Below are 27,564 nucleotides of genomic sequence, written 5' to 3' on the forward strand. Positions count from 1 at the left end.
ACTGTTTGCATTTTTCTCCTCTTTTCCGGCAGGAGCTGGGGTCCCCGAGCAGGGCAGGCGACCCCCAACCAGAGGCCTGGCGTCAGTCGGCGGCCCCCCTGCGCCTCCGCTGCGTGGACACGTTCCGCGGGTACGTGGGCTCCCTGGTGACCCGTGGGCACAGGTGGCCTCGGGTGGCACGTTCACAAGTCCACCCACTTGCAGCGGGAGGCGTTTCACGTGCCTTTTACTCTCTAGGCTAGAAAGGATTTCCTGCCCGAAAGAGAAATCGGCAGCCTCTCCTGACTTGAAAACTGTCACGAGAGCCAGGGTGACGTGTCACTGGAGAGCAGCAGTGGGAGAGGCCGGAGCCCGTCTCCCCTGGTGCACAGGTGCTGCTGAGAAAGCCACTCACACGTGTGAGCAGCTGCCTGAGGGCCCCGTGTCCGCTCAGCCCTGGACCAATGGGCCAGTGCCCCAGTCTGGAAACGGAACCCGGGACAGCCCTCGGCTTCCTCCACCATTCGCACAGCAGCTCGTATATCAACTGACAGCAAATCCACAGAGTACTGCAGTAAATTGTTATTTTCCAGTTCTGGGAAAAGAACGAAGGCCAGGACCAAACTCTGAAAAGAGAGTCTAAGACTGTATGGCTGAAAAGCAATGTCTAGGTGTCAGGTCTTCTGTTTCTCCCACTGAGGCCTTTCAAACTCCAGTGATAACCTGATAACTGACCCAGCTTCCCGAGCTCTAAGTGCTCCTGTGTGTGTGCCCAAAGCCAGGCAGTAATAACAGTAACGATACTAATAGTAACCACTGCTAACAGTTTTGAGTCCTCATGGTATGCCAAGCACTCTTCCAGCTTGTCTTAATTTCTTTAATCTTTTAGCAATCCTATGAAGTATATACTTTTAATAATACACCTGTTTCACAGATAAAGAAATTGAGCCACAGAGTTGAGTAAGTTGGGCTCCAGAGTGCCCACAAATCACCCACTGACATACTAACGTTTTTATTCCCCGTATTCTGAGAAATTAGCAGCAAACAACAGCACATGCAGAATGTTTTATTGTATTCCTCTTTCTTTCGGGGATGTTCACAGGTGGACGGGAGTCGACATTGATTTAAGTGCTAAGATGTTTCGAGCACCGTTTAGGTGCTGTGATGTACGTTACTCTCCATCGTGGTGCCTGTGGTCCCCAGGTCAGGGGTGTTCCCTCCTCACAGAGAACTGATGAGGGGCTCGCCTGAGGTCCAGTGGCTCCTAAGAGAGAGGGACCCAGGGCTTGACCCTAAAGACTGTCCCCTCCCACTACAGTTCTTTAACCTGAGACATCTAAGTAATTAGCACAAAGTGGAGTGATCGGGAGTGTTTTGCACCATTTTCAAGTTACACAGTTCAGTGTTGGTGTAAGTTTTTCTTCAGACGTCACGTTGGAAATGTTGGCAGAGAGGACTTTAGCGCGGGGTCCTAACCGTGATGGTTAGAAGTGGGAGTCTCCTGCTCTTTCAGCGTCTGCTTGTATCGTGACGGCACCTGTGTCCTGCAGTCGGGCCATCCTTGTCACATGCCCAGGCCCTGAGAGTGTATCTTTGTGGCTTTGCAGGATCGCTCTCACCCTCATGGTCTTTGTGAACTACGGAGGTGGGAGGTACTGGTACTTCAAGCACGCGAGTTGGAACGGTAAGACACCGCCGAGGGGTCGCCTTGCTGACGCGGGCCCTCTGAGAGCCGCAGGTAGGAGGGCTCCTTGGCGTCCCCCAGGGGTTCCAGAGGTGAGCCCCACAGGGGCCCCTTAGGTCGTTCTGTCAGCCTTCAGCTCTGCTCTTCCTTTCACGTGCTCTGACTCTGAGATGCTTCGCTGTCATCACGTTGTAAACGGTCCCTGTGCTCTTCTAGGTGTGCCCCGTGCCTCAGCTGCACGGGCGTCCTGCCCCGAGACTCACGGTCCTCCTGGGATGCCGTGGAGCTGGGGGTGGTCTGAGTGGCGCTGAACAGTGGCTGTGAATCTGGCTGGGGGGTTGCCTTAGGATGGGTTTTGAGTAAGATCTGCCTAAGAGCACAGATTGTCCACATACTTCTCTGTGGTGCTCCCACAGCAGGGGTGCTCTCAGGTGGCGCCCGGGCTGGCCCCTGGCCACAGAGTCCAGGGAGCTCGGTGCTGCTTCATGAGGTTTACCCAGGGCTTTCCCTGTCAGTGTGAGACGGAAGCCTTCCCGGGTCAGGGAGCACCGGCGTTCCAGGTCCTTGCCTCACTGTCGTGCTTGTGTTCTTCTGCAGGACTGACGGTGGCTGACCTTGTGTTCCCGTGGTGAGTTGCAAATCCGCCATCCGCTCTTCGTAGCCCATCTGCAAAGTTTTGTTTTCAGTGGATGCTGGACCTTCCCAACACCAGCCTTGAGTTCCGGGCTGCGGGCCTGTGCTGCCCACAGGTGGTAGCGTGATGAGGTCCTTCCGAAAGCCGGGTTTCTGAATCATTCTGACACTTGGGCTCGTGCTTATCTAAGAAACGTGAGAATAAAAGACTGCTGATTTCAGAAGGAACATTTTATTAGTGTGGATATGATGTACAAGATCCTGGAATCTCGTAGGAAATCATAAATTCTGAATATTCCACTAATCCTGAAAATAAATTTAAACATCTTAGTTCCTAAAAGGTATGCAGTATATCAGTATCAGGGAATACAGATAAGTATGTAGCAGTTAAGGATAGTAATAAGTTACACTTTAAAATAATAGTGGAGGACTTCCCTGGTGGTGCAGTGCTTAAGAACCTGCCTGCCAATGCAGGGTGCACGGGTTCAAGCCCTGGTCCAGGAAGATCCCACATGCCACGGAGCACCTGAGCCCGTGCACCACAACTACTGAGCCTGCGCTCTAGAGCCCACGAGCCACAACTACTGAGCCCACGAGCCACAACTACTGAAGCCTGTGTGCCTAGAGCCCATGCTCCGCAACAAGAGAAGCCACCACAGTGAGAAGCCCGCACACCGCAACGAAGAGTAGCCCCTGCTCACCACAACTAGAGGAAGCCCGTGTGCAGCAACGAAGACCCAGTGCAGCCAAAAATAAATGAACAAAATAAATAAATAAATAATAAAATAAAATAATAGTGGAATACCCCGCTCTGCCCGGAGCATTCCCCTGCTGAGGGACTCTGGCCCCTGCACAGCGTGGCTCTTGTGTCTTTGCTGAGATGCTTTGAGCGGCTTGCCTCCATCATTTATAGGCAGGACCAGCCACTGGTTTGCGTCTTTGGTCCCCAGTGTTTCACTGCTAATGTGAACTCAGGTTTATCTGAGTTGGGGAGGAGTTCCTTTTGTTTTAATTGACGTATAGTTGATGTACAATATTATAAGTTACAGGTGTACAATATAGGGATTCACAGTTTTTAAAGGTACACTCCATTTATAGTTATTATAAAATATTGGCATTCCTTATGTTGTACAATACATCCTTGTAGCTTATTTTATACCTAGTGATTTGTCTGTCTTTGATGGAAGGCTTGTCCATGGAAGCTGCAGTCAGTCCCGAAGGATCTCCCCCTAAGACAGGACAAGAAGGTGCACAGTCCTTCCAGCCCAACATTCTGATTCTTCTCCACCACTAAACCGGATGTGGTTTCAATCGTCAGTTTCTTTCAAAAATCATGTGTTGCTTCTCTTATGTAGTAGATTATAAAATACTAATGACATAGAGACAAAGTTGAAAGTGGCCATCTAGTAACAGCTGTTGTTTTTTTAGGTTTGTGTTTATTATGGGATCTTCGATCTTTCTGTCAATGACTTCCGTTCTGCAGCGGGGATGTTCAAAATTCAGATTGCTGGGGAAAATTGCGTGGAGGAGTTTCCTGTTAATCTGTATAGGAATTGTCATTGTGAACCCCAATTATTGCCTTGGTCCACGTAAGTATTTTTTCCCCTCTGTTAGAATGTATTCAGGTTGAAATAGGGAAATGATGTGTTATAATTTGAAAGAAACGCAGTTTCTCCATCTCATGTACCTGCAAAAAGAAGTTACTAGAAAAGTATATCTAATGCTTGTATGACTTTGGGCATTATCATTATTACTATCTTGGAATTTTAGGCCTGGGAGGCGCCACCAGTCCACTCAAACCCTTCTGTACAAGGGAAGACCCTGGGGCCGGGAGAGTGAGTGCTGTGTCCGTGTGTAGTGAAGGGCAGAGCAGGGACCACATGGGTTCTCAGAGCCGCCCTCCTGCCGCTTTGGTTTCACCAGCTTTCACAGTTAGGCTGTTGTTCAAGGGTCCACCTTGCCATCACCTGAATGCCCCCGGGCTGCGGGAAAGGTATGACATCTCTGTCACTGAGTGACGTGAGAGGGACAGGAAAGCTGAGGGAAGGATGTGAGTGAGCCCTGTTCTGGGGACCAGTGTCGGAACCGGGGAAGGCAGCGGCCACCGTCCTCAAGGGGCTTACGGTGTCATTAGCAGAAAGAAGACGTACTTATCCAGGCAGGTGCCAGGTGAACCCCTCAGGCAAGAAGCACTAAGGCTTCAGGCGACGGGAGGAGGTGGGGTGCTAAGGGAAGGTGTCACAGAAAAGCCCATTCGATGGATCCCCCAACAGAGGGCCCCTGCTCCCAGGAGAACACACTGCGGGGGTCCTTACAGGGTTACCCTCGGGCAGTGATACAGTCACGTAGCCTGCATGGCAGGGACAGTCCGCGGGCTGCGCTGGGTCTGCAGGCTCCTGCTGGATGTGAGCTGAGTCCACACTCCTGATGGGAAAGGCCAGGGCGGGGTGGGGCAGGGCTTCAGGGCCGAGGGCGTCTGCGCTTTATCCCCACACCGAGCCGGACCCTCCCTGGCTCTTAGCCCAGCGTCACTGCCGTGTGTGAGCCAGGCCCTTGACCACATGTGTTTCCATCTCCAAGAGCTTAACTTCCTCAGATGCAATGGAAGTCTGTCTCCCCCCTCAGGAAACAGTGGTGTCATCTTGGGGTGAAGTGAGCAGTGCCGGCTGACACCCCTGTGCCCTGTGCGTCCCGCAGTGTCCTGGGAGAAGGTGCGGATCCCCGGCGTGCTCCAGCGGCTCGGGGGCACCTACTTCGTGGTCGCCGTGTTGGAGCTGCTCTTTGCCAAGCCCGTGCCTGAGATCTGCACCTCGGTGAGAAACCCTGCATTATGAAAGGGGGAGAGGTCCCTGTCTAGGTGCTAGAACTTTCTTTAGTTTTGAGTGCAGTACCAGAGACGACAAGACTCTTTAACTCAGTTAGTCAAAAACATTCTTTTTTCTCTTCAATTAGTTATTTTTATTTAGTCTTTATATCAGTCTTCTTTTAAATTGTGGTAAAAAACACATAACATGAGATCTACCCTCTTAACACATATTTCAGTTTCCAATGTGATGGCATTAAATAACATCACCATCTTCTAGTTGGCTGGTCCAGCCTCTTGGGGGAATTACTGCCAGTTTTTCAATTTCCTGGTGGTAAGGATACACAAAAGCCTCACAGAACATTTCAGTGTCTATACACATGCTGCAGAGGTTCGACTTGGACAGTGCCAATGTCGGGCCAGGAGATGACAGTTCCGCCCTGGGCCGCTTCCTGTGTCTTCTTTGTAAGAAGTATGTGAGCACCTCACCTCTTTTGTAATTACTTTCTGTCTTATTATAAATTGCTGAGTTGAGTTTACTCAGATGACAACTATTTTTTTCCCCCAACGGAAGGAAAACTTCAGGTGGAAATACTTAAATGCTTCCATTTGGGGTCCTACTTCACAGTAAGTTAATAAAGCTGTATTTGTTGTCCAGCTCCTTCCTGTGTGGGTAACTAGCAAATTCATCACTGAATCCCCGGTTCTCTTGGTTTTTCCTGTAATGATCCCTCGGTTTTACGTGCTTGGAGAGCATTTACACTTCACTCCTTCACACCGCGCCCCCCGACCCCCGCTGGCGCACCCGTGCCCTCTGCTGTAGGCTATGGAAGGCACGCAGGGGCTCCATGTGCACATGTGAACCTGACCTTGCTGGCTGTGGGGAACCGGAGGGTCTGCAAGGCTCATCCAGGTCCCACAGTGGAGCCCAGGGCTGGGGGGACACCAGGAGTGGTGGGCTGCACCTCTCCTTCCCTCAACCAGAAGAGCTCCAAAAGCTTAAATTTTATTTTCCTTTTTTAAAATATAGCTGTATTTCTTTTAATTTAATTTAATTTATTTTTGGCTGTGTTGGGTCTTTGTTGCTGCGCGCAGGCCTTCTCTAGTTGCGGCGAGCAGGGGCTACTCTTTGTTGCTGCACGCGGGCTTCTCATTGCGGTGGCTTCTCTTGTTGCGGAGCGCGGGCTCCAGGTGCGTGGGCTTCAGTAGTTGTGGCTCGCAGGCCCAATAGCTGTGGCTCGCGGGCTCTAGAGCGCAGGCTCAGTAGTTGCGGCACACGGGCTTAGTTGCAGCGCGGCATGTGGGATCTTCCCGGACCAGGGCTCGAACCCGTGTCCCCTGCATTGGGAGGCAGATTCTTAATTACTGCGCCACCAGGGAAGTCCTTTTATTTCTTTTTAAAATAATAGCTTTATTGAGATATAATTCACATACCATAAAGCTTACACATTTGAGGTGTAAAATTGAGGGATATTTAGTATATTCATGGAGTCGTGCAGTCGTCACCACTGTCTAATTCTAGAACAATTTCATTATCCCCCAAAACACCCTGTCCTCACTACCAGCCGCTCTCCAACCCCAGGTCCCCCCAGCCCTAGGCAACCCCTAATCTACTGTCTGTCTAGATCTGCCTGTTCTGGACGTGTCCTAGAAATGGAATTATAGAATATGTGGCTTTTTGTGTCTGGCTTCTTTCATTTAGCAGAATATTTTTTGAGGTTTATCCATGTTATACCATCAGTACTTGATTCCTTTTTACTTCTGAATAATATTCCATTTTATGAATGTACCACATTTTGTATCCAGTCACAGGTGATGGATATTTGACTTGTTTCCACTTTCTGGATATTACGCATAGTGATTCTATGTCCATTTGTGTACAAGTTTTTGTACGAACATCTCTCTTCAGATCTCTTGGGTATAGGAGTGGAATTGTCCACTGATTTCTTCTTAACTGGCATTTTACTGTGCTGTGTCATAGAGATGAAGCATCTAGACCACATGCCACATATGGAATAAACACGCGTCTATTTTGTGTTACTACCGTAAAGGCCAAGAGGAGCGTCACAGAGAATTTTCTGAGTACATGTACTGCACTGTGTATTGTTTCCCATTCCACTTGCGTTTAGCTCACGTTTTTTATGCCCCGCCCCTGCAGGAGAGAAGCTGCTTTTCTCTGCTGGACATCACATCCAGCTGGCCCCAGTGGCTCTTCATCCTGATGCTGGAAGGTGTTTGGCTGGCCTTGACCTTCTTCTTACCTGTTCCCGGATGCCCTACGTGAGCCAGCCCTGCGGGAATCCCCTTTTTGCCAAGTCCGAGCCCCTGGGTTACAGCTGTCGGATTTCCCACATTGGGACCTCCCTTCCTCTCTCTCTTCTCCCCTTGTGTGGGAGGGGGTTTGGGCACGTGTCCAGAGGCCTGTCTCCATGAGGTTTTCCAGGGTTGGTGGGACGGACGTTGGGGTCCCGCCTTACCCCTCGGGCAGCCGTCGAGTCAGGGGCCCCGCAGTGGACGTGCATGGCGCCCCGGGGTCGTCAGGCTGGTGGGTGTTTGCGGCTCTTTGTGGGCACGCACATCACCAGTGTGCATCCCCCTGCTCCTAAGTCTGGTGGGTGAAGTGCATGTTCTCGCTTCCCCAGCGGCTATCTGGGCCCCGGGGGCCTCGGAGATTGGGGCAAGTATCCGAATTGCACGGGAGGCGCTGCCGGCTACATTGACCGCCTGCTCCTAGGAGACCATCACCTTTACCAGCATCCTTCCTCGGCTGTGAGTGAGCCTGGCTCCAACTTGGAGCCGGACACTGAGGGGAAGGAAGGGAAAGAGCCAACTCCGAACTGTGTCCACGAAATAGACTTGGGTGGAACGAAGTTTTATTTGAAAAGTTGGCTGACTTTACAGACTTCAGTTTAATGCTGGTTGTGGGCGGCATGTAGACATTTCTTTGGCTGTTAAAGTGAGACTGCCTGGTGTCAGGTGTGCAGCAAGGTGCTTTCTTGTACATCTCAGGTATGGGGACAGCTTCCCGTGAGGGAGGTCTGTCAGGCAGTGCTTTTGGGATCAGCAGGTGTGGGTCTGGAGGAAACAGGACGGGGCAGTGGGGACAGCCACACGGAGGCCCCCGCTGGTCTCCTGGGGGCTGGGGTGGCCCTTCAGGGTTGTTCTCAGTGAGGTGAGGGACCAGGCCCTAGACATCCCTGGTGGGATGTGATGGCCTGGCCAGAGGGCGACTCCTGAGGGGCAGCTGTCTTCAGGGACAAATCCAGAAGCTGCTGAGAGCTTTGGGCCATGGATACGTCTAGCAGCCGGGGGAGTGGATGCTTTAGTTGCAAAAGGGGTGGGATGGACAGGCGGGGGCCAGATAGCTGGGCAGTGCCTTCCAGCACCCACTGCAATGACTGGTTCCAAATTTCTGCCGTTTCTACAAGAACGATTTCTTTTATAATGAAATCATACAAAGGTATTTTTCTTATCGTTATTTGCCTTAAAAGAAGAAAGGAAGCTGTCGATGTTACAGTAGGGTTGGCCACAAAGAGTAAACCTGAAAATTAGAAGGTGTCATGTGTGGTGTTTGAAGCTGGTTAGGGACGTGTAGTGTCACAGCCACAGGGCCCAGCACGGTCTCCCATGTGGGGAGAGTGTCACATGCCAGAGTGTCACATGCCACACACTTTCTTGGCCAGGAGTATTCTGCCCGTCATCCCCATAAGTTAGCAGTGAATTTCTGCAGCAAAACCAAAAATGTTGAATACTGGGGTGTATCCGAGTTTGCATTTTGTCTGTGGGTTGCTGTGTGCTTTTTGTGATCCTTGGGTGAGTCCCGCCTTCTTATCCTGCCCTGTCAGGTGCTTTATCACACCGAGGTGGCCTACGACCCAGAAGGCATCCTGGGGACCATCAACTCCATCGTGATGGCATTTTTAGGAGTTCAGGTATTTGTTCATTTCATGAGAATGCGTGTTCCTGACAGTTCATGGTTATTGATTCATTACTAATCCAAAAACCATTTGATTAAAATAAGTAACTGGAAGCACATCTTCTGTGTTTCAGACCTAATAAATTCTGTTTATATTTGACAGGTTGTCAAAACCAGAGGTTGCTAAAATTTAGCACTTTCGAATAATTAGGTGTAATTCCTATATTCTCCAAAGAAGTTATTCATACGGCTCATCTCGGCAGTGGGCGCACAGCAGCCCCTGGCTGAGAGGGGTCCCTGCTGGGCTGGCGGTCTTTGGAAGGTCACCTGTCACCTTATGTGTACAGTTGGCACAGTTTCAGGTTATGCCTATTTTATGCCAAAGTCAGTACAGGCTGTTCTTGGCTTCTCTCACATGTTTTGTTAGGATTCTGAGCAGTCTAGATTTTCCTTGCTGAAGTTCTCCTTATTGGTGTTTAAAACTATTATTTGCGGGGAGATGACGGGGAGGGGAAAGACCAGGTCCAGCCTCCTGCGGGGGGCCTCTGCAACGGTAAAAATGCTCCGCGTGTGCTGTCCATGTGGCCGCTGAGTCCTCAGACGTGGCTGGTCTGACGGAGGAACTGGTTTTTAATTTTACGTCATTTAAATTTCAACTGAAATTGTCACAGGTGGTCAGTGGCTCCCACGTGGGACAGTGCAGGTCTACAGCATATACATTTGGTGATGAAATAATTTCCTATTTAGAGATACTGCCTTGCTCTCTGCAGCACTTTAGAGTTTACATTGGGTGCTTTTAGTCATAAATGCATTTAATCCCCCCACGTGCTCTCCAGGTAAATCTGCGCCTGCAGGACAGCCGAGGGTGGGTGCCGAGGAGCACAGCCCGGCGCCGGGGCCTGGACTTGACCCCGCTTACTAGCCGGGTCATCCCGGGGGTGTTACTGCACGCTCTGTGATTCAGTGGCACCTAAATAAGTAGGCGCACCTAAATCAGTTAATTCGCATAAGGTTCTAAGACCGGGACATTCATAAATTTTAGCTATTTTAAGTTATTATTAACACTTTCTCTGATGTTTTCAGAAATTAATTCCTAATTTGCAGGAGGGTGGGGCTATGCAAAGTCCAGATTTTTCTGTTTTTAAAGTGTTTCCCTGCCTCTGGGTCCACGCTGTTCTGTCCCTCTTCTGTACCCCTGCCAGACTGGGCCATCTAGCAGGCCAGCCTGAGCTGGTCCCTTGTCACTTTGTGGGGGAAAAGTGACTTTCCTTGGCTCCCATCACCTGTGGGAGAAAGCTCGTGCCTACCTGCTCCCACCTTCCCACCTCTGCCCACCCCCAGCTTTTCTGAATTACCTGCAGCACCTCGGGTAGGCTGTGCGTTTTCACCCGTGTGACATACTCCTGTGCATGCTATTCCTTACTGCCCAGACACTGTTCCTGCTTTGTGCTCATATCCTCAGCCTGGTGGTACCTCCTCTGCGCATCCCCTTCCCTCCCTCCCTCCGTCCCTCCCTCCCTCCCCAGTGGTCCCTGTGCCTCTAGGCCTCCACTAGCCAAGGGCAGGGGTACCGTGCATCCCCTTGTAACCCCGGTACCTGCAGGTGAGTCCGCCTGTCGAGCGGTTAGGACAGTGGATGAGTATGAAATAAGAACACATCGTAGGTGATTCTCTTGGTCATACTGTGCGTTTTCTTCCCCAGGCAGGGAAAATACTCCTGTATTACAAGGATCAGACTAAAGGCATCCTGATCAGATTCGCTACCTGGGGTTGTTTCCTTGTAAGTAGCGGATGGTCCTCACTGAAATTCCTTCTCTTCACACATACACATTTCAAAGACATAAAATGTTTAGTGGCCGGCTGTGCGATAGACAGCAGCTGTCACTTCATCGGTAACATTCTTCACTTGAATATCAGAGAGGAAGAGTCTCGACACCTAAGTTCTCAGGTTGATTTTCTTAGGAAAATGTCTTTATAAATAAGTCAATGAAGATATGAGGAAATGGAGCGGAGGTGTGGGTTCTGGTGGGGACCTTTGCCAGAAGGACCAGGCCAATGATAACAGGTTCACTGGGGGCAAAAGATAAGCTTAGCTGTTCTTTCACCCCTGACCTGGCAGCCCTGTTTCCTCCACGGATTCACTCCAGTTGATAAGGTCGTTTACCTTCAACTCAAGAGTAATGCTGAAAAGAGGTTTTTTGGAGAACATTTTTAGTTACACATCTTAAAAATGTTTTTCCAGTTAAAAGAATAAAACGGAGGGCACAGTTTTCAGCCTTCCCTAAGCAATTAAGTCACTCCTTTTCTTCAGTTTTGAACCACAATTGTTTCTTGAGATGATGTAAAAAAGTTTAACATCTTTCTCCCCGCTTCTAGGGGTTTATTTCTGTTGCTTTGACAAAGGCTTCCGAAAATGAAGGATTTATTCCAGTAAACAAAAACCTCTGGTAGGTACAGAAAGCCTGTCGTTTTCACATCCGGTCGGGCTGGCATTGGATGTGCTCTCGGGAGCCCTGAAATGCCCGCTGTCCCCCAGGTCCATCTCCTATGTCACCACGCTGAGCTCCTTCGCCTTCTTCATCCTGCTGGTCCTGTACCCCGTTGTGGACGTGAAGGGGCTGTGGACGGGAACCCCGTTCTTCTACCCTGGTGAGTCCCCCCACCAACCGGCCCCAGGCCTCGCGGAGGAGGGGACCCAGCGGACAGGCCAGAGGCCGCGGGTGCCGGGTGTGTCCAAGGTGCCGACCAAGGGGGTCCATGCAGGGCGTTGCTGGGCCTGTCCCCGAGCAGCGCCACCTCGTTTTACCATTTAGGTTGTGGGATCATAAATGCACCCCTCTGGCCGCTTCAGGCACGTCATCCAGTCCCTCGAGCTTCACAAACAGGGCCGTGCTTTCTCATGTAAACCCCCTGCCCTACAGGCGGTGCCTAAGAGACACCACGTGGAGATGCACGGGTTCTGCCCGAGACGAGAGACAGCAGATGACTTCAGTGACTCGTTTCAGCCCCGAGTCCAGTAACAGTTACGCTCATTGGTCCTCCAGTTTTCTGTGTGGAGAATATAAATGAATAATTCTGGCTTTCCTTTCAAATTTGGTATTCCAGAATTACACTTACCAAAGGAATGTTTTCTAATAATTTTTGGATAAGGTTCACACTCAAATCTCTAAGATTCGCATCACTTATTTTTGGAGTAGCCAATAACAAGTGGGCACTTTTTCTTTTTTCACTGAACTAAAGGCAAATTTCAAGAGTTAAGTCGATAACCAGCTGTGTTTCCCCAGGAATGAACTCGATCTTGGTGTACGTGGGCCACGAGGTCTTCGCCAGCTACTTCCCCTTCCAGTGGAGGCTGGGGGACAACCAGTCACACAGGGAGCATCTCGTTCAGAACATAGTCGCCACTGCACTCTGGGTGCTCATCGCTTACGTTCTCTATAAGAAGAAGGTGTTTTGGAAAATCTGAGGCCCCAGCTGAGATGTGTTGCTAGCAGACAACAGGGCCTGGGGCATCGTTAAAAGGAGCCATTCGTTATAAACCTGCGTATTTCCGGTTATTGGGGGAGATGCGGACGTGCTCAGGCTGGTTGATTATCGGACGTGGCTCATCTGACTCTGTATACACGAGACTCAGACATCTGAAACGTGATTGTCTTTTCTCTCCATCTTCTGTAGAAATGGATGCCTTTGCAACTTCATTCTAAGGATTTCTCCTCTAATTTTTCACAAGGGAGTTAACCAGGCCATGTTGCTTCTGTGACCACCTAAGGTCTGACCTTATGATCTTTCCTGCAGACTGCCTTTCTGTGCTGGTCCACGCCGACCAAGATACCACCGTTTCTGTTGTGTCTGACTGTGAAGCTCATTGGGTATAGTGTGTGGTAACATAGTCTAACATATTTCAGTTACGTACAGTTTAGTATTTCAAGAAATTCCAAGTAATCTCCTTTCAGATCTGTAAGTAACTGGTGGGTCCAAAAAAATGCCTTTCTATCAGAAGCCATTTTCTCCTTTTCCTCATTTGAAAAACAAGTGAAACAGTAGGTGTGTTATTCCCAGCCACCCTTGCATATACCTATCTCTCTACCCACCCACCTTCTGCCTGCCTGTCTGTCTTTCTGTCTGTGTGTCTGGGTGGTAGCTGGTCCCCCAGGCCATCCTCTGACTCTAGGAAGAGAGAGAAGCTCATGGTCTCGGCCGGGCTCCTGCTGTGGCGTCCTTGCCGGGTCAGACGCAAGGCAGGTCCCCTCAAAACGAGCGACACGGTGCTGCCCGCTCAGCTCCCCTCCAGCTCTGAGACCCAGTGGGGTGGGAGACATCAGTGGCATTTCTGAAATCCTTAGAAAAATAATTTTGTTACAGAAAACTCTTCAAAATAAATGAGAAGTTTAAAAAACTCTCATCAGAGTAACTCTTTTCAGAATGACCCTCCACAGTGGAGGCAGCTTTCCTGCTTGGAATCACCAAACTGCAGAATTGTTTCTCAGGAGTGAAGGAGGAGAACACAGGGGACCAGCACCCCCGTTTTGCAGCATCCTACTTCAGGATTTCCTGTGAGAATTCCACACTGAAGGAAGATGTGGCTATAGCTTGTACTTTGGAGCATCCTTGCATGGTGAGACGGGGTCACTTCGACCTGTCCCCTCATGTCAGCTATCACCCTGCTTGGATAGAGAGTTTCCAGCTACCCCGTCTCTACCCGAACTCTCATCCCAACTTGTACCTGTCCACCTGGGTGTCCGCCAGCATTCAGGCTTCCCCCTCCACCCTCTCTTCTCAAAGACAAGCCTTTCTGGCTTGGATTGTCCCAGCTCTGCAGACAGGTGACCCTCTGTCTCTCGGATAAAACTGTCTTTCACCCGCTTTACCTCCTCTGTCCCCCTTTCCCATGTTTAGTCATTGCCAAGTCGTCTCAGTTCTCACGGTCACTGCCTGTTACTCTTGCCCAGATGCCAAGAGGAATCATTTTTCAACCGGCCTCCTTCCCTCAGTCCCTCCTTCTGTAAAGCCACTGTCCACTGCCCCAGATTACACTTCATAAACAGAGCTGACTCACATCACCTCCTTATAAGCACTTACGCTGAAGTTCGAACAGCTTTGCTGGCAGGTAGAGCCGTCCTCCGTTGAGCCCAGCACACCTCGGCTGTGTCCAGCCCCCTGGACCCAGCCTGCTACTTGCAGCCCCATCAGCTGCCTCCTGCCCCTGAGTTTGATTAGTCCCCTTAATGTTCTCCCGTCGACCCTTGACCTATCACATTTGCCCCCTGCTTCTAAGGCACCTTCTCTAATCTCTTAGTCTTGTCCCTAAGTAATATTTTCTTGCTCTGAGTTCTCGTAATATCTGATTGGGCTCAATCTTGTGGCACGTGTTGCGCTCTGCCTTGCGTGACAGTGATTTGGGTACGTGACCAGTTTCCCACGCTGGCCTGTGAGCTTGTGGCGGATAAGGCACATTCTTCATGCACGCCACAGTGGCCCGTGCGGAGCAGGCGCTAAATAAACGTGTGAAAGCAAAATGGGGTGGTGGGTTTGCTTTTCATAGGTAAAATTTCGCGTGTATCTGGAGCTAATGTGTGTGCGTGCGTGCGTGTGTGTGTGTGCACGCGTGCGCGTGGGGAGAGCTGTCATCTTTGAGGAAACCCCTCTCTTGCAGTGCACATTTGTGGGTGGTCATGGCTATGTCATCCCAAGTCTCAGCAGGTAAGGCTGAGCTGGGCCTCTCCAGAAGCAGTTTTCAAGCCGGGGTGTCCATCGGTTAGGATGTCTTGAGCCGGATGGAGCAGGAACTCCCCATCCAGCTGGGTTATAAGCAGAGCATCGCACATAAGTGGTCCCACGGCGGGTGGGCTCCCGCTCAGGTCGCTTCACGGCTGAGATGCCCACCCCACTGCCATCACGACAGACACACACACTCGGCCAGCGCCACACGGGAGGGAGCGGGCATCCCCTCTGTGCCTCATAACGTTATTGGCCGGAAAACGCTCCCCAAACTGTGCAAGACCAGCCGTGACGAGGGAGCTTGGGCTGGCCTGGCCCAGGGCTGAGCGGGGACAGCTGGCACCTCCCTGGGGAGGGCAGGGAGTGTGCAGGGTGAGTGGTGGAGTGGGACATAGCAGTGGGGACAACCGTGTGCAGCGGTGGCTGCAGAAAACCCATGTCACAGTGCATCCTGTGGGGAAGTTGGGTGGAGTCCTTGTGTAACAAAGCAGAAAGTACTGTCCTGGAGTGGGGATGTAATAATTTGACATTGTTTATTCATTTTTTGCACTTATATTCCTAATTCCACTTTATAATTAGGTGAATAAACTGCTGCTCTTACACTTGACCTCACTTCATTCTGGCCCATAAAGGGCCTCGTTCATAAATGCACAATAATCTGGTTTGTATCAGATGGTATCAGCTTAAATGAAAGTCAACATACTATTTTTTATTTTTCCTTTAATGTAGTCCTGTTTTCCAAATAAATGGGGGTGACAAAAGGACTTTGAGAAATTTTCTCAACAAATCAAACTGCCTTTCAGAAAGAGATTTCCATCAATCGTAAAAAACCAGGGGTAGATCTTTAAAAATCCTAAGCAGTACGCTGTAGCAGCCATGGCCCTGTGAACAATGCAGCTTCTGAGGTTTTAAACACACCTTCTGTTTAAACTTTGAAATTAGGCGGGAAGACGCATCGCCAGTGGTTGTCTTCAGCTGCATATCTGTGTAATCTGTTTTCACTGGTGTAGCAAGCCACCATTTTTCTCCCGGTAATCAGTTTTTGTTGGGCATTAGTTCCAAAACATTTTTTTTCTTCAGGCTACATATGTTTCTGATTTCAAAGTTGATAGAAATGCTAGATGTTTGCGTCATGTCATAAGATGCTCCAGACCCTGTAACCCCCTTATCTAATTATGTATGTTGCAAACACTGCGCCAGATAAAAGATGCCAGCATCCCGCTAGCTTTCCTTTGCAGAACCCATCCCAAACGCAGCTGTAAGGACAGCTGGCCTCACTCCCCGCAGGGCCGAGCCCACGGCTTCCCACGGTGTCCATTACCATCTCGGGTCTGGTGGGATTCTGTCCTGACTGCTGGATTTTCTCTATAGAGGTCAGTTCTTTTTCTATTTTCCCACCTTTCATGGCTGTTTGTTCTTGCATTTTATCTTATTAGAGGTCACACCCTTCCACTTCCATAAATAAAGAGTTTTTCTTCTATTTGATTAAACTCTGTATGTCATTTGGCTTGTAAAGTGGTACCTCCGTCCAAATCCTGCCTGTTACAGCTCTGCCCAGGAGACAGCTCACATCAGTTTAACAAATCACAGGCGAAGCCAGCCCTTGTCAAAGATGAACAAAGCCAGAGGCTGCTAAAGCGGTGAGGCCAATGGAAAGAGGGTCCAGCGTGATCGGAACTAGTTTCCTGAAACAAAGGGCTGGAGTTTGAAAGGCTGACTGGCTTTGGAAAGGCAGTGGGAGCTGGAACGGGATTGGTCCACGTGACTAGGCCACCTGGGTTTGTTCACTGGCGCTTTTATGGAGGAGAAACAAACTTCTATCCTTATGGCAGGAGGCGGTGGTGCCACATGAAGCAAGGTACCCACGGAATTAGTCCCCATCCTCCCCGGATGTTTACATTTCAGAGAGAGCTCCTGGAGGAAACAGTTCCGGGTGGCAGTCTCACATCTCAGAAAACAGAGGGCGGGTTGAGCACTGCAAGCTTCCTAAAGGAGCAAAGAGTAAATTCTGGCGGTGGCAGCTTTCTCAGGCAGACGTTCTAAGGGCGCTGGGGTCATCCCGGGACACTCCTTCAGCTGCTGGAAGGCGGTTGCCCTTTGGTTGAGTCTGTCAGTGCAGGGCTTGGACGGACCCTCCTGTGCCCGTGGTGCGAGCACCTTCCTCATCTGCACACTTGGTCTGAGTTTCCATTCTATCCTGTGGCCCTTTTCCTGCAACTCTGCACAGCAACGCACCACCGAATTAAAAAAAAAAAAAGATGATTGGTTCCCTTTTATCTGGTCCCTACACATGTGGGTGTGAGACAGTCTTGTTTTGATGTGTGCTGCCCCCAGATGCCGATCTGAGGAAGGGGTTATGAAACCAAAAGGTGCCAGAGTGTTTACTTTGAAAGTTGCTACGGGCAACGCACGCCATGTTTGTAAAAACAACAGGATGGTTTAATATTTGTAATCCACTCATATCACAGTGATAAGCACTTTAAAATGACTAGTTGAAATATTTTCTGAAACCGGATGTCTATTCCTTAAGCCACTATATTGATCTAATTTTATTTTTAAAAATTTTATTGAAGTATAGTTGATTTACAATGTCATGTTAGTTTCAGGTGTACAGCACAGTGATCCAGTTATATAATTCTTTTTCAGATTCTTTTCCCTTAGGTTATTACAAAATATTGAGTATAGTTCCCTGTGCTATACAGTAGGTCCTTGTTGACTGTTTTACATATAGGATGTATATATGTTAATCCCAAATTCCTAATTTGTCCCTCCCCCTTCCTTTCCCCTTTGGTAGCCATAAGTGTTTTTTCTGTCTATTTCTGTTTTGTAGATAAATTCATTTGTATCTTTTATTTTTTAGACTCCACATATAAGTGATATCATATGATATTTCTCTTTGTCTGACTTATTTCACTTAGTATGATAATCTCTAGGTCCTGTTGCTGAAAATGGCACTATTTCATTCTTTTTTATGGCTGGTACATTTTATATATGTACCACATCTTCTTTACCCATTCCTCTCTCGATGGATACTTAGGTTGCTTCTAGGTCTTGACTGTTGTGAATAGTGCTGCTATGAAATTTGGGGTGCATGTAACTTTTCGAATTATGGTTTTCTCTGGATATATGCCCAGTAATGGGATTGCTGTATCATATGGTTGTTCTATTTTTAGTTTTGTAAGGAACCTCCATACTGTTCTCCACAGTAGCTGCACCAATTTACATTCCCACCAACAGTGCAAGAGGGTTCCCGTTTCTCCACACCCTCTCCAGCATTTATTATTTGTAGACTTTTCGATGATGGCCATTCTGACTGGTGTGAGGTGATACCTCCATGTAGTTTTGATTTGCATTCTCTAATAATTAGTAATATTGAGCGTTTTTTCATGTGCCTTTTGGCCATCAGTATGTCTTCTTCAGAGAAATGTCTATTTCGGTCTTCTAAACATTTTTTGGACTGGGTCATTTGGTTTTTTGATATTGAGTTGTTTGAGCTGTCTGTACCTTTTGGATATTAATCCCTTGTCAGTTGTATTGTTTGCAAATATTTTCTCCCATTTTTTGGGTTGTCTTTTCATCTTGTCTGTGGTTTCCTTTGCTGTGCAAAAGCTTTTAAGTTTAATTAGGTCTCATTCATTTATTTTTGTTTTTATTTCCATTACTCTAGGAGATGGATCCAAAAAGATTGCTGTGATTTATGTCAAATAGTGTTCTGCCTACATTTTCCTCTAGCAGTTTTATACTATCCAGTCTTACATTTAGGTCTTTAATCCATTTGAGTTTATTTTTGTATATGATGTTACAGAATGTTCTAATTTCTTTCTTTTACATGTAGCTGTCCAGTTTTCCCAGCACCACTTATTGAAGAGACTGTCTTTTCTCCATTGCATGTTCTTGCCTCCTTTGTCGTGATTAATTGACCATAGGTGCATGGACTTATTTCTCGGCTTCCTATCCTGTTCCACTGAACTATGTGTCTGTTTTTGTGCCAGTACCATGCTGTTTTCATGACTGTAGCTTTGTAGTAGTGTGAAGTCAGGGAGCCTGATTCCTCCAGCTATGTTTTTCTTTCTCATGATTGCTTTGGCTTATTCATGGTCTTTTTTGTTTCCATACAAATTAATTTTTGTTGTTGTTCTAGTTCTGTGAAAAATGCCATTGGTAATATGGTAGGGATTGCATTGAATCTGTAGATTGCCTTGGGCAGTATGGTCATTTTAACAATATTAATTCTTTCAATCCAAGAACACGGTATATCTAACCATCTGTTTTTTCATCTTCAGGTTCTTTTATCAGCATCTTATAGTTTTCAAAGTACAGGTCTTCTGCCTCCTTAGGCAGATTTATTCCTAGGTATTTTATTCTTTTTGATGTGATGGTAAATGGGATTCTTTCCTTAATTTCTCTTTCTGATCTTTCACTGTTAGTGTATAGAAATGCAGTGGATTTTGGTGTATTAATTTTGTATCCTGCAACTTTACTGAATTCATTATGAGCTCTAGTAGTTTTCTGTTGGCATCTTTAGGATTTTCTATGTATAGTATCATGTCATCTGCAAACAGTGACAGTTTTACTTCTTCCTTTCCAATTTGAATTCCTTTAATTTGTTTTTCTTCTCTGATGATGGCTGTGGCTAGGACTTCCAAAATTATGTTGGATAAAAGTGGTAAGGAATTTCCTGGCAGTCCAGTGGTTAGGACTTGGCACTTTCATTGCTGTTGCCCTGGGTTCAGTCCCTGGTCAGGAAACTAAGATCCTGCAAGCGGTGTGGCATGGCCAAAAAAAAAAAAAAAAAGTGGGAAGAACACAGCAAGGAGGCAGCTGTCTGCAAGCTAGGAAGGGTGCTCTTACTAGAGACCAATCAGCCGGCATCTTGATCTTGGACTTCCCAGCCTTCAGAACTCAGTGAACAGAGAAGGTGGGCTGTGTCGTGCCTACAGACCTGGATCAAGACCTGGATCGAGGAAGACCTTCTGCTCTGTGAGGAAGAAGCCCAGAGTCCTGGTGGGTGGAGCCAGGATGCCCCCAAGGCCTTGAGGACACAGAGCAGCTCCCCAAGCATAGAGCCAAGGCTGAGAAGCGTGGGCAGTCCCTCCCATCAGGAAACTTGCACAAGCCTCTTAGATAGCCTCATCCACCCACTTCAGAGAGACCCACTTCAGACCTAGGGACACATTCAGACTGAAAGTGAGGGGATGGAAAAAGATATTCCATGCAAATGGAAATCAAAAGAAAGCTGGAGTAGCAATACTCAGATAAAATAGACTTTAAAATAAAGACTGTTACAAGAGACAAGGAAGCACACTACATAATGATCAAGGGATCAAACCAAGAAGATGATAGAACAATTATAAATATATATGTACCCAACATAGGAGCACCTCAATACATAAGGCAACTGCTAACAGCTATAAAAGAGGAAATCGACAGTAACACAATAATAGTGGGGGACTTTAACACCTCACTTACACCAGTGGACAGATCATCTAAACAGAAAATAAGGAAACACAAGCTTTAAATGACACAATAGACCAGATTTAATTGATATTTATAGGACATTCCATCCAAAAACAGCAGATTACACTTTCTTCTCAAGTGCACATGGAACATTCTCCAGGATAGATCACATCTTGGGTCACAAATCAAACCTCAGTAAACTTAAGAAAATTGAAATCATATCAGGCATCTTTTCTGACCACAACGCTATAAGATTAGAAATCAATTACAGGGAAAAAACGTAAAAAGCACAAACACATGGAGGGTAAACAATACATTACTAAATATCAAGAGATCAGTGAAGAAATCAAAGAGGAAATCAAAAAATAGCTACAGACAAATGATAATGAAAACACGAGGATCCAAAACCTATGGGATGCAGCAAAAGCAACTGTAAAAGGGAAGTTTATAGCTATACAAGCCTACCTCAAGAAACAAGAAAAATCTCAAATAAACAATCTAACCTTACACCTAAAAGAACTAGAGAAAGAAGAACAAACAAAAGCCAAAGTTATCAGAAGGAAAGAAATCATAAAGATCAGAGCAGAAATAAATGAAATAGAAACAAAGAAAAGAATAGCAGAGATCAATAAAACTAATAGCTGGTTCTTTGAGAAGATAAACAAAATTGATAAACCATTAGCCAGACTCATCAAGAAAAAGAGGGAGAGGACACAAATCAATAAAATTAGAAATGAAAAAGGAGAAGTTACAACAGACAACGCAGATATACAAAGCATCCTAAGAGACTACTACAAGCAACCCTATGCCAATAAAATGGACAACCTGGAAGAAATGGACAGATTCTTAGAAAGGTATAATCTTCCAAGACTGAACCAGGAAGAAATAGAAAATATGAACAGATGGATCACAAGTAATGAAATTGAAACTGTGATTTAAAATCTTCCAACAAACAAACGTCCAGGACCAGATGGCTTCACAGGTGAATTCTATCAAACATTTAGAAAAGACCTAACACCCATCCTTTTCAAACTCTTCCAAAAAATTGCAGAGGAAGGAACACTCCGAAACTCATTCTATGAGGCCACCATCGCCCTGATACCAAAACCAAACAAAGATACTACAAAAAAGAAAATTACAGACCAATATCACTGATGAATATAGATGCAAAAATCCTCAACAAAATACTAGCAAACAGAATCCAACAACACATTAAAAGGATCATATACCATCAAGTGGGATTTATCCCAGGGATGCAAGGATTCTTCAATATACACAAATCAATCAATTTGATACACCATATTAACAAATTGAAGAAGAAAAACCATATGATCATCACAATGGATGCAGAAAAAGCTTTTGACAAAATTCAACACCGATTTATGATAAAATCTCTTCAGAAAGTGGGCATAGAGGGAAACTACCTCAACATAATAAAGGCCATATATGACAAACCCACAGCAAACATCATTCTCAATGGTGAAAAACTGAAAGCATTTCCTCTAAGATCAGGAACAAAACAAGGATATCCACTCTCGCCACTCTTACTCAACATAGTTTTGGAAGTCCTAGCCACGACAATCAGAGAAGAGAAAGAAATAAAAGGAATCCACATTGGAAAAGAAGAAGTAAAACTGTCAGTGTTTGTAGATGACATAATACTATACATAGAGAATCCTAAAGATGCCACCAGAAAACTACTAGAGATAATAAATGAATTTGGTCAAGTTGCAGGATACAAAATTAATGCACAGAAATCTCTTGCATTCCTATACACTAATGATGAAAAATCTGAAAGAGAAATTAAGGAAACACTCCCATTTACCACTGCAACAAAAAGAATAAAATACCTGGGAATAAACCTACCTAAGGAGACAAAAGACCTGTATGCAGAAAATTATAAGACACTGTTGAAAGAAATTAAAGATGATACCAACAGATGGAGAGATATACCATTATCTTGGATTGGAAGAATCAATATTGTGAAATTGACTGTACTACCCAAAGCAATCTATAGGTTCAATGCAATCTCTATCAAATTACCAATGGCATTTTTTACAGAACTAGAACAAAAAAATCTTAAAATTTGTATGGAGACACAAATGACCCCGAATAGTCAAAGCAGTCTTGAGGGAAAAAAACCAGAGCTGGAAGAATCAGACTCCCTGACTTCAGACTATACTACAAAGCTACAGTAATCAAGACAATATGGTACTGTCACAAAAACAGAAATATAGATCAATGAAACAGGATAGAAAGCCCAGAGATAAACCCACGCACCTATGGTCAACTAATCTATGACAAAGGAGGCAAGGATATACAGTGGAGAAAAGACAGTCTCTTCAATAAGTGGTGCTGGGAAAACTGCACAGCTACATGTAAAAGAATGAAATTAGAACACTCCCTAACACCATACACAAAAATAAACTCAAAATGGATTAGAGACCTAAATGTAAGACCAGACACTATAAAACTCTTCGAGGAAAACATAGGAAGAACACTCTATGACATAAATCACAGCAAGATCTTTTTTGATCCACCTCCTACAGTAATGGAAATGAAAACAAAAATAAACAAATGGGACCTAAATGAAACTTAAAACCCTTTGCAAAGCAAAGGAAACTACAAACAAGATGAAAAGACAACCCTCAGAATGGGAAAAAATATTTACAAATGAATCAATGGACAAAGGATTAATCTCCAAAATATATAAACAGCTCATGCAACTCAATATTAAAAAAACAAACAACCCCATCCAAAAGCGGGCAGAAGACCTAAATAGACATTTCTCCAAAGACGACATACATATGACCAAGAAGCACATGAAAAGCTGCTCAACATCACTAATTATTAGAGAAATGCAAATCAAAACTACAATGAGGTATCACCTCACACCAGTTAGAATGGGCATCATCAGAAAATCTACAAACAACAAATGCTGAGAGGGTATGGAGAAAAGGGAACCCTCCTGCCCTGTTGGTGGGAATGTAAATTGATTCAGCCACTATGGAGAACTGTATGGAGGTTCCTTAAAAAACTAAAAATAGAATTACCATATGACCCAGCAATCCCATTACTGGGCATATACCCAGAGAAAACCATAATTCAAAAAGACACATGCACCCCAATGTTCATTGCAGCACTATTTACAATAGCCATGTCATGGAAGCAACCTAAATGCCCATCAACAGACGAATGGATAAAGAAGATATGGTCCATATATACAATGGAATATTACTCAGCCATAAAAAGGAATGAAATTGGGTCATTTGTAGAGATGTGGATGGATCTAGAGACTGTCATAGAATGAAGTAAGTCAGAAAGAGAAAAACAAATATTGTATATTAACGCATATATGTGGGACCTAGAAAAATAGTACAGATGAACTGGTTTGCAGGGCAGAAATTGAGACACAGATGTAGAGAACAAACATATGGGGACACCAAGGAGGGGGGAAAGTGGCGGGGGGGTGGGTGTGGTGATGTGATGAATTGGGAGATTGGGATTGACATGTATACACTGATGTGTATAAAATGGATGACTAATAAGAACCTGCTGTATAAAAAAATATAGAAAATAAAATTCAAAAAAAAAATAAAGTGGTGAGAGTGACCATCCTTGTCTTGTTCCTGATCTTAGAGGAAATGCTTTCAGTTTTTCCTCATTGAGAATGACGTTAGCTGTGGGTTTGTCATATATGGCCTTTATTATGTTGAGGTATGTTCCCTCTGTGCCTTCCTTCTGCAGAGTTTTAATCATAAATGAATGTTGAATTTTGTCAAAAGCTTTTTCTGCATCTATTGAGATGATCATATGGTTTTTATTCTTCAATTTGTTAATGTGGTGTATCATACTGATTGATTTGCAGATATTGAAAAAATCCTTGATCCTTGGCTTATATCCCACTTGATCATGGTTTATGATCCTTTTAGTATATTCTTGGATTTGGTCTGCTAGTATTGTGTTGAGGATTTTTGCATCTATGTTCATCAGTTATATTGGCCTGTAATTTTCTTTTTTGATGGTATCTTTGTCTGGTTTGGTATCAGGGTGATGGTGGCCTCATAGAATGGGTTCCGAAGTGTTCTTTCCTCTGCAATTTTTGGGAATACTTTCAGAAGGATGGGTGTTAACTCTTCTCTAAATTTTTAATAGAATTTGCCTGTGAAGCCATCTGGTCCTGGACTTTTGTTTGTTGGGAGTTTTTAAATCACAGATTCAATTTCAGTACTTGTAATTGGTCTGTTCATATATTGTTTCTTCCTGGTTCAATCTCGGGAGATTGTACCTTTCTACGAATTTGTCCATTTCTTCTAGGTTGTCCTTTTGATTGGCATATAGTTGGTCGTGGAAGTCTCTTATGATCCTTTGTATTTCTGTGGTATTAGTTGTAACTTCTCCTTTTTCATTTCTGATTTTGTTGATTTGGGCCCTCTCCCTTTCTTTCTTGATGAGCCTGGCTAGAGGTTTTTCAATTTTGTTTATCTTCTCAAAGAACTAGCTTTTAGTTTCATTGATCTTTTCTATTGTTTTCTTCGTCTCTATTTTATTAACTTCTGCTCTGATCTTTATGATTTCCTTCCTTCTACTAACTTTGGGTTTTGTTTGTTCCCCTTTAGTTGCTTTAGGTGTAAACTTAGGTTGTTTATTTGAGATTTTTGTTTCCTGAGGTAAGATTGTATTGCTATAAACTTCCATCTTAGAACTGCTTTTGCTGTGTCCCACAGGTTTTGGATCATCATGTTTTCATTTTATCTCTAGGTAATTTTTAATTTCCTCTTGGATTTCTTCAGTGGTCCATTGGTTATTTAGTAGCGTATTGTTTAGCCTCCATGTGTTTGTGTTTTTTGCAGTTTTTTTTTCTTCTGGTAGTTGATTTCTAATCTTAGAGTGTTGTGGTCAGAAAAGAAGCTTGATATGATTTTTTTCTTCAGTTTATCAAAAGTTGCTTTCTGGACCAGCATATGATCTATCCTGGCGAATGTTCCATGTGCACTTGAAAAGAATGTCTATTCTGCTGCTTTCACATAAAATGCTCTAAAATTAAGTCCATCTGGTCTAATGTGTCATTTAATGCCTGTGTTTCCTTATTGATTTTCTGTCTGGATAATCTGTCCATTGATGTAACTGGGGTGTTAAAGTTCCCCACTATTATTGTGTTAGTGTAGCATTTGCCTTATATATTGAGATGCTCCTGTTTTGGGTGCATATATATTTACAATTGTTATATCTTCTTCTTGGATGATCCCTTGATCATTATGTAGTGTCCTTGTCTCTTGTAACAATCTTTAAAGTCTATTTTATCTGATATAAGTATTGGTACTCCTGCTTTCTTTTGATTTCCATTTGCATGGAATACCTTTTTCTATCCCCTCACTTTAAGTCTGTATATGTCTCTAGATCTGAAGTGGGTCTCTTGTAGACAGCATATTCATCTCTTGTTGTTATATCAATTCAGCCAGTCTATGTCTTTTGGTTGGAGCATTTAATCCATTTACATTTAAGGTAATTATTGATATGTATGTTCCTATTGCCATTTTCTTAATTGTTTTGGGTTGTTTTGTAGGTCTTTTTTCTTCCCTCCCTCTTTTGTTCTCTTCTTTTGTGGTTTGATGACCATCTTTAGTGTTGTGTTTGAGTTGCTTTTTCTTTTTTGTTTGTGTATCTATTGTAGTTTTTTGGTTTGCATTTCCCATGAGGTTTTGATACAGCAGTCTATATATATATACAAGATTGTTTTAAGTTGCTTGTCTCTTAATTTCAAATGCAATTCCCATTTCCTGCATTTGTACTCTCCTCACGGTGGCTGGTTTTGATATCATATTTGTATGTGGATGACTTCCTACCTTTTCTGTATGTTTTGGTGAGCATTCCCATTTCATAATTTTCTTGTTATGACCTTTTCTTTCCTGCTTAAAGAAATTCCTTTAGCATCTGTTGTAAAGCTGCTTCATGGTGCTGAATTCTTTTAGCTTTTGCTTGTATGTAAAGCTTTTGATTTCTCTGTCGAATCTGAATGACAGCTTTGCTGGGTAGAGTGTTCTTGGTTGTAGGTTTTTCCATTTCATCACTTTAAATATAGTGTGCTACTCCCTTCTGGCCTGCAGTTTCTGCTGAAAAATCAGCTTATAGTCTTATGGGATTCCCCTTTATGTTATCTGTTGTTTTTCCCTTGTTGCTTTTAATATTAATATTTTCTCTTTGTCTTTAATTTTTGTCAATTTGATTACTATGTGTCTTGGCATGTTCCTCCTGGGGTTAATCTTTTATGAGACACTCTGTGCTTCCTGGCCTTGGGTGACTGTTTCCTTTCCCATGTTAGGGAAGTTTTCAGCTATTATCTCTTAAAATATTTTTCATGCCCTTCCCCTCTCCTTTCTCCTTCCTGTATAATGTGAATGTTGGTGCATTTGATGTTGTCCCAGAGGTCTCTTAAACTGTCCTTTTTTCTTTTCATTCTTTTCTCTTTATTTTGTTTTGCATCAGTGATTTCCACTATTCTCTTTTCCAGCTTACTGATCCGTTCTTCTGCCTCATTTATTCTATTGATTCCTTCGAGTGTATTTTTCATTTCAGTTATTGTATTCTTCAACTCTGTTTGCCTGTTCTTTATATCTTCTCTTTGTTAAAGACTTCTTGTAACTTCTCACTCTCTGCATCCATTCTTTTCCTGTCTTCTTGGATCATCTTTAGGACCATTACCCTGAACCCTTTCTCAGGTAGATTGCCTATCTCCACGTTACTTAGTTGTTCTTCTGGTGTTTTATGTTGTTCCTTCATCTGGAATGTATTCCTTTGCTGTCTCATTTTGTTTACATTTGTTTGCATTTTTATTTATGTGGTAGGTTAGTTATTTTTCTTGATCTTGGAGAGGTGGCCCTCTGTAGGAGATGTCCTATGTGTCCCAGCAGTACACTCCCCTCTCATCACCCAAGGGCCAGGGACCAGGTGGTCCCAGAGTAGGTTCTGATCTGCGTTTGTGGACTCAGTTCTGCAGACTGGGATCATAGTTTTCTTGCTTCTGGTACCTGCCCCCTGGCGGATGAGGCTGGTCTAGCAGCTCATGCAGCCTTCCTGGCGGGAAGGGCTGGTGCCTGCCCACTGGTGGGTGGAGCTTGGTCTTGGCCCTCTAGTGGGCAGGGCCATGTCTAGAGGTAGCTGTGGGCTCAGGAGATCTTTAGGCAGCCTGTCTGTTGATGGGTGGGGCTGTTTAACCCCCCCTGTTGGCTTGGCCTGAGGCATCCCAGCACTGAGCCATAGGCTGTTGCATAGGGCCAGGTCTTGGTGCTAATGAGCCAAGCAAAACGTCTGCCTCTAGTGAGTTCACACAGGTGAACACTCCCTGATATGTTCGCCACCAGTTTTCATGACCCC

At 45.2% G+C, this 27,564-nt stretch overlaps 1 protein-coding gene across 3 annotated transcripts in view; it reads left to right on the forward strand.

The window, feature by feature from the left end:
* The window catches only part of HGSNAT (heparan-alpha-glucosaminide N-acetyltransferase), a 45,668-nt gene extending 32,261 nt beyond the window's left edge, over positions 1-13,407 (forward strand). The window contains exons 7-18 of one of the 3 annotated variants that reach the window (XM_082863889.1): positions 33-130; positions 1,587-1,663; positions 2,261-2,291; positions 3,725-3,885; positions 4,994-5,109; positions 7,258-7,379; positions 7,742-7,868; positions 8,945-9,031; positions 10,718-10,795; positions 11,392-11,462; positions 11,552-11,664; positions 12,300-13,405. In XM_082863889.1, the coding sequence (XP_082720015.1) occupies positions 33-130; positions 1,587-1,663; positions 2,261-2,291; positions 3,725-3,885; positions 4,994-5,109; positions 7,258-7,379; positions 7,742-7,868; positions 8,945-9,031; positions 10,718-10,795; positions 11,392-11,462; positions 11,552-11,664; positions 12,300-12,481 (1,263 nt within the window). In that variant the 3' untranslated portion in view covers positions 12,482-13,405. Of the gene's footprint in view, positions 1-32; positions 131-1,586; positions 1,664-2,260; positions 2,292-3,724; positions 3,886-4,993; positions 5,110-7,257; positions 7,380-7,741; positions 7,869-8,944; positions 9,032-10,717; positions 10,796-11,391; positions 11,463-11,551; positions 11,665-11,936; positions 11,984-12,299 lie in introns of those variants that run through there. The other 2 variants (XM_082863890.1, XM_082863891.1) reach the window with 2 other exon arrangements.
* Positions 13,408-27,564: the final 14,157 nt, after the last annotated feature.

The sequence above is a fragment of the Leucopleurus acutus genome (assembly GCF_964270905.1).
Source record: "Leucopleurus acutus genome assembly, chromosome: 21".
Taxonomy (NCBI): Eukaryota; Metazoa; Chordata; class Mammalia; order Artiodactyla; family Delphinidae; genus Leucopleurus; species Leucopleurus acutus.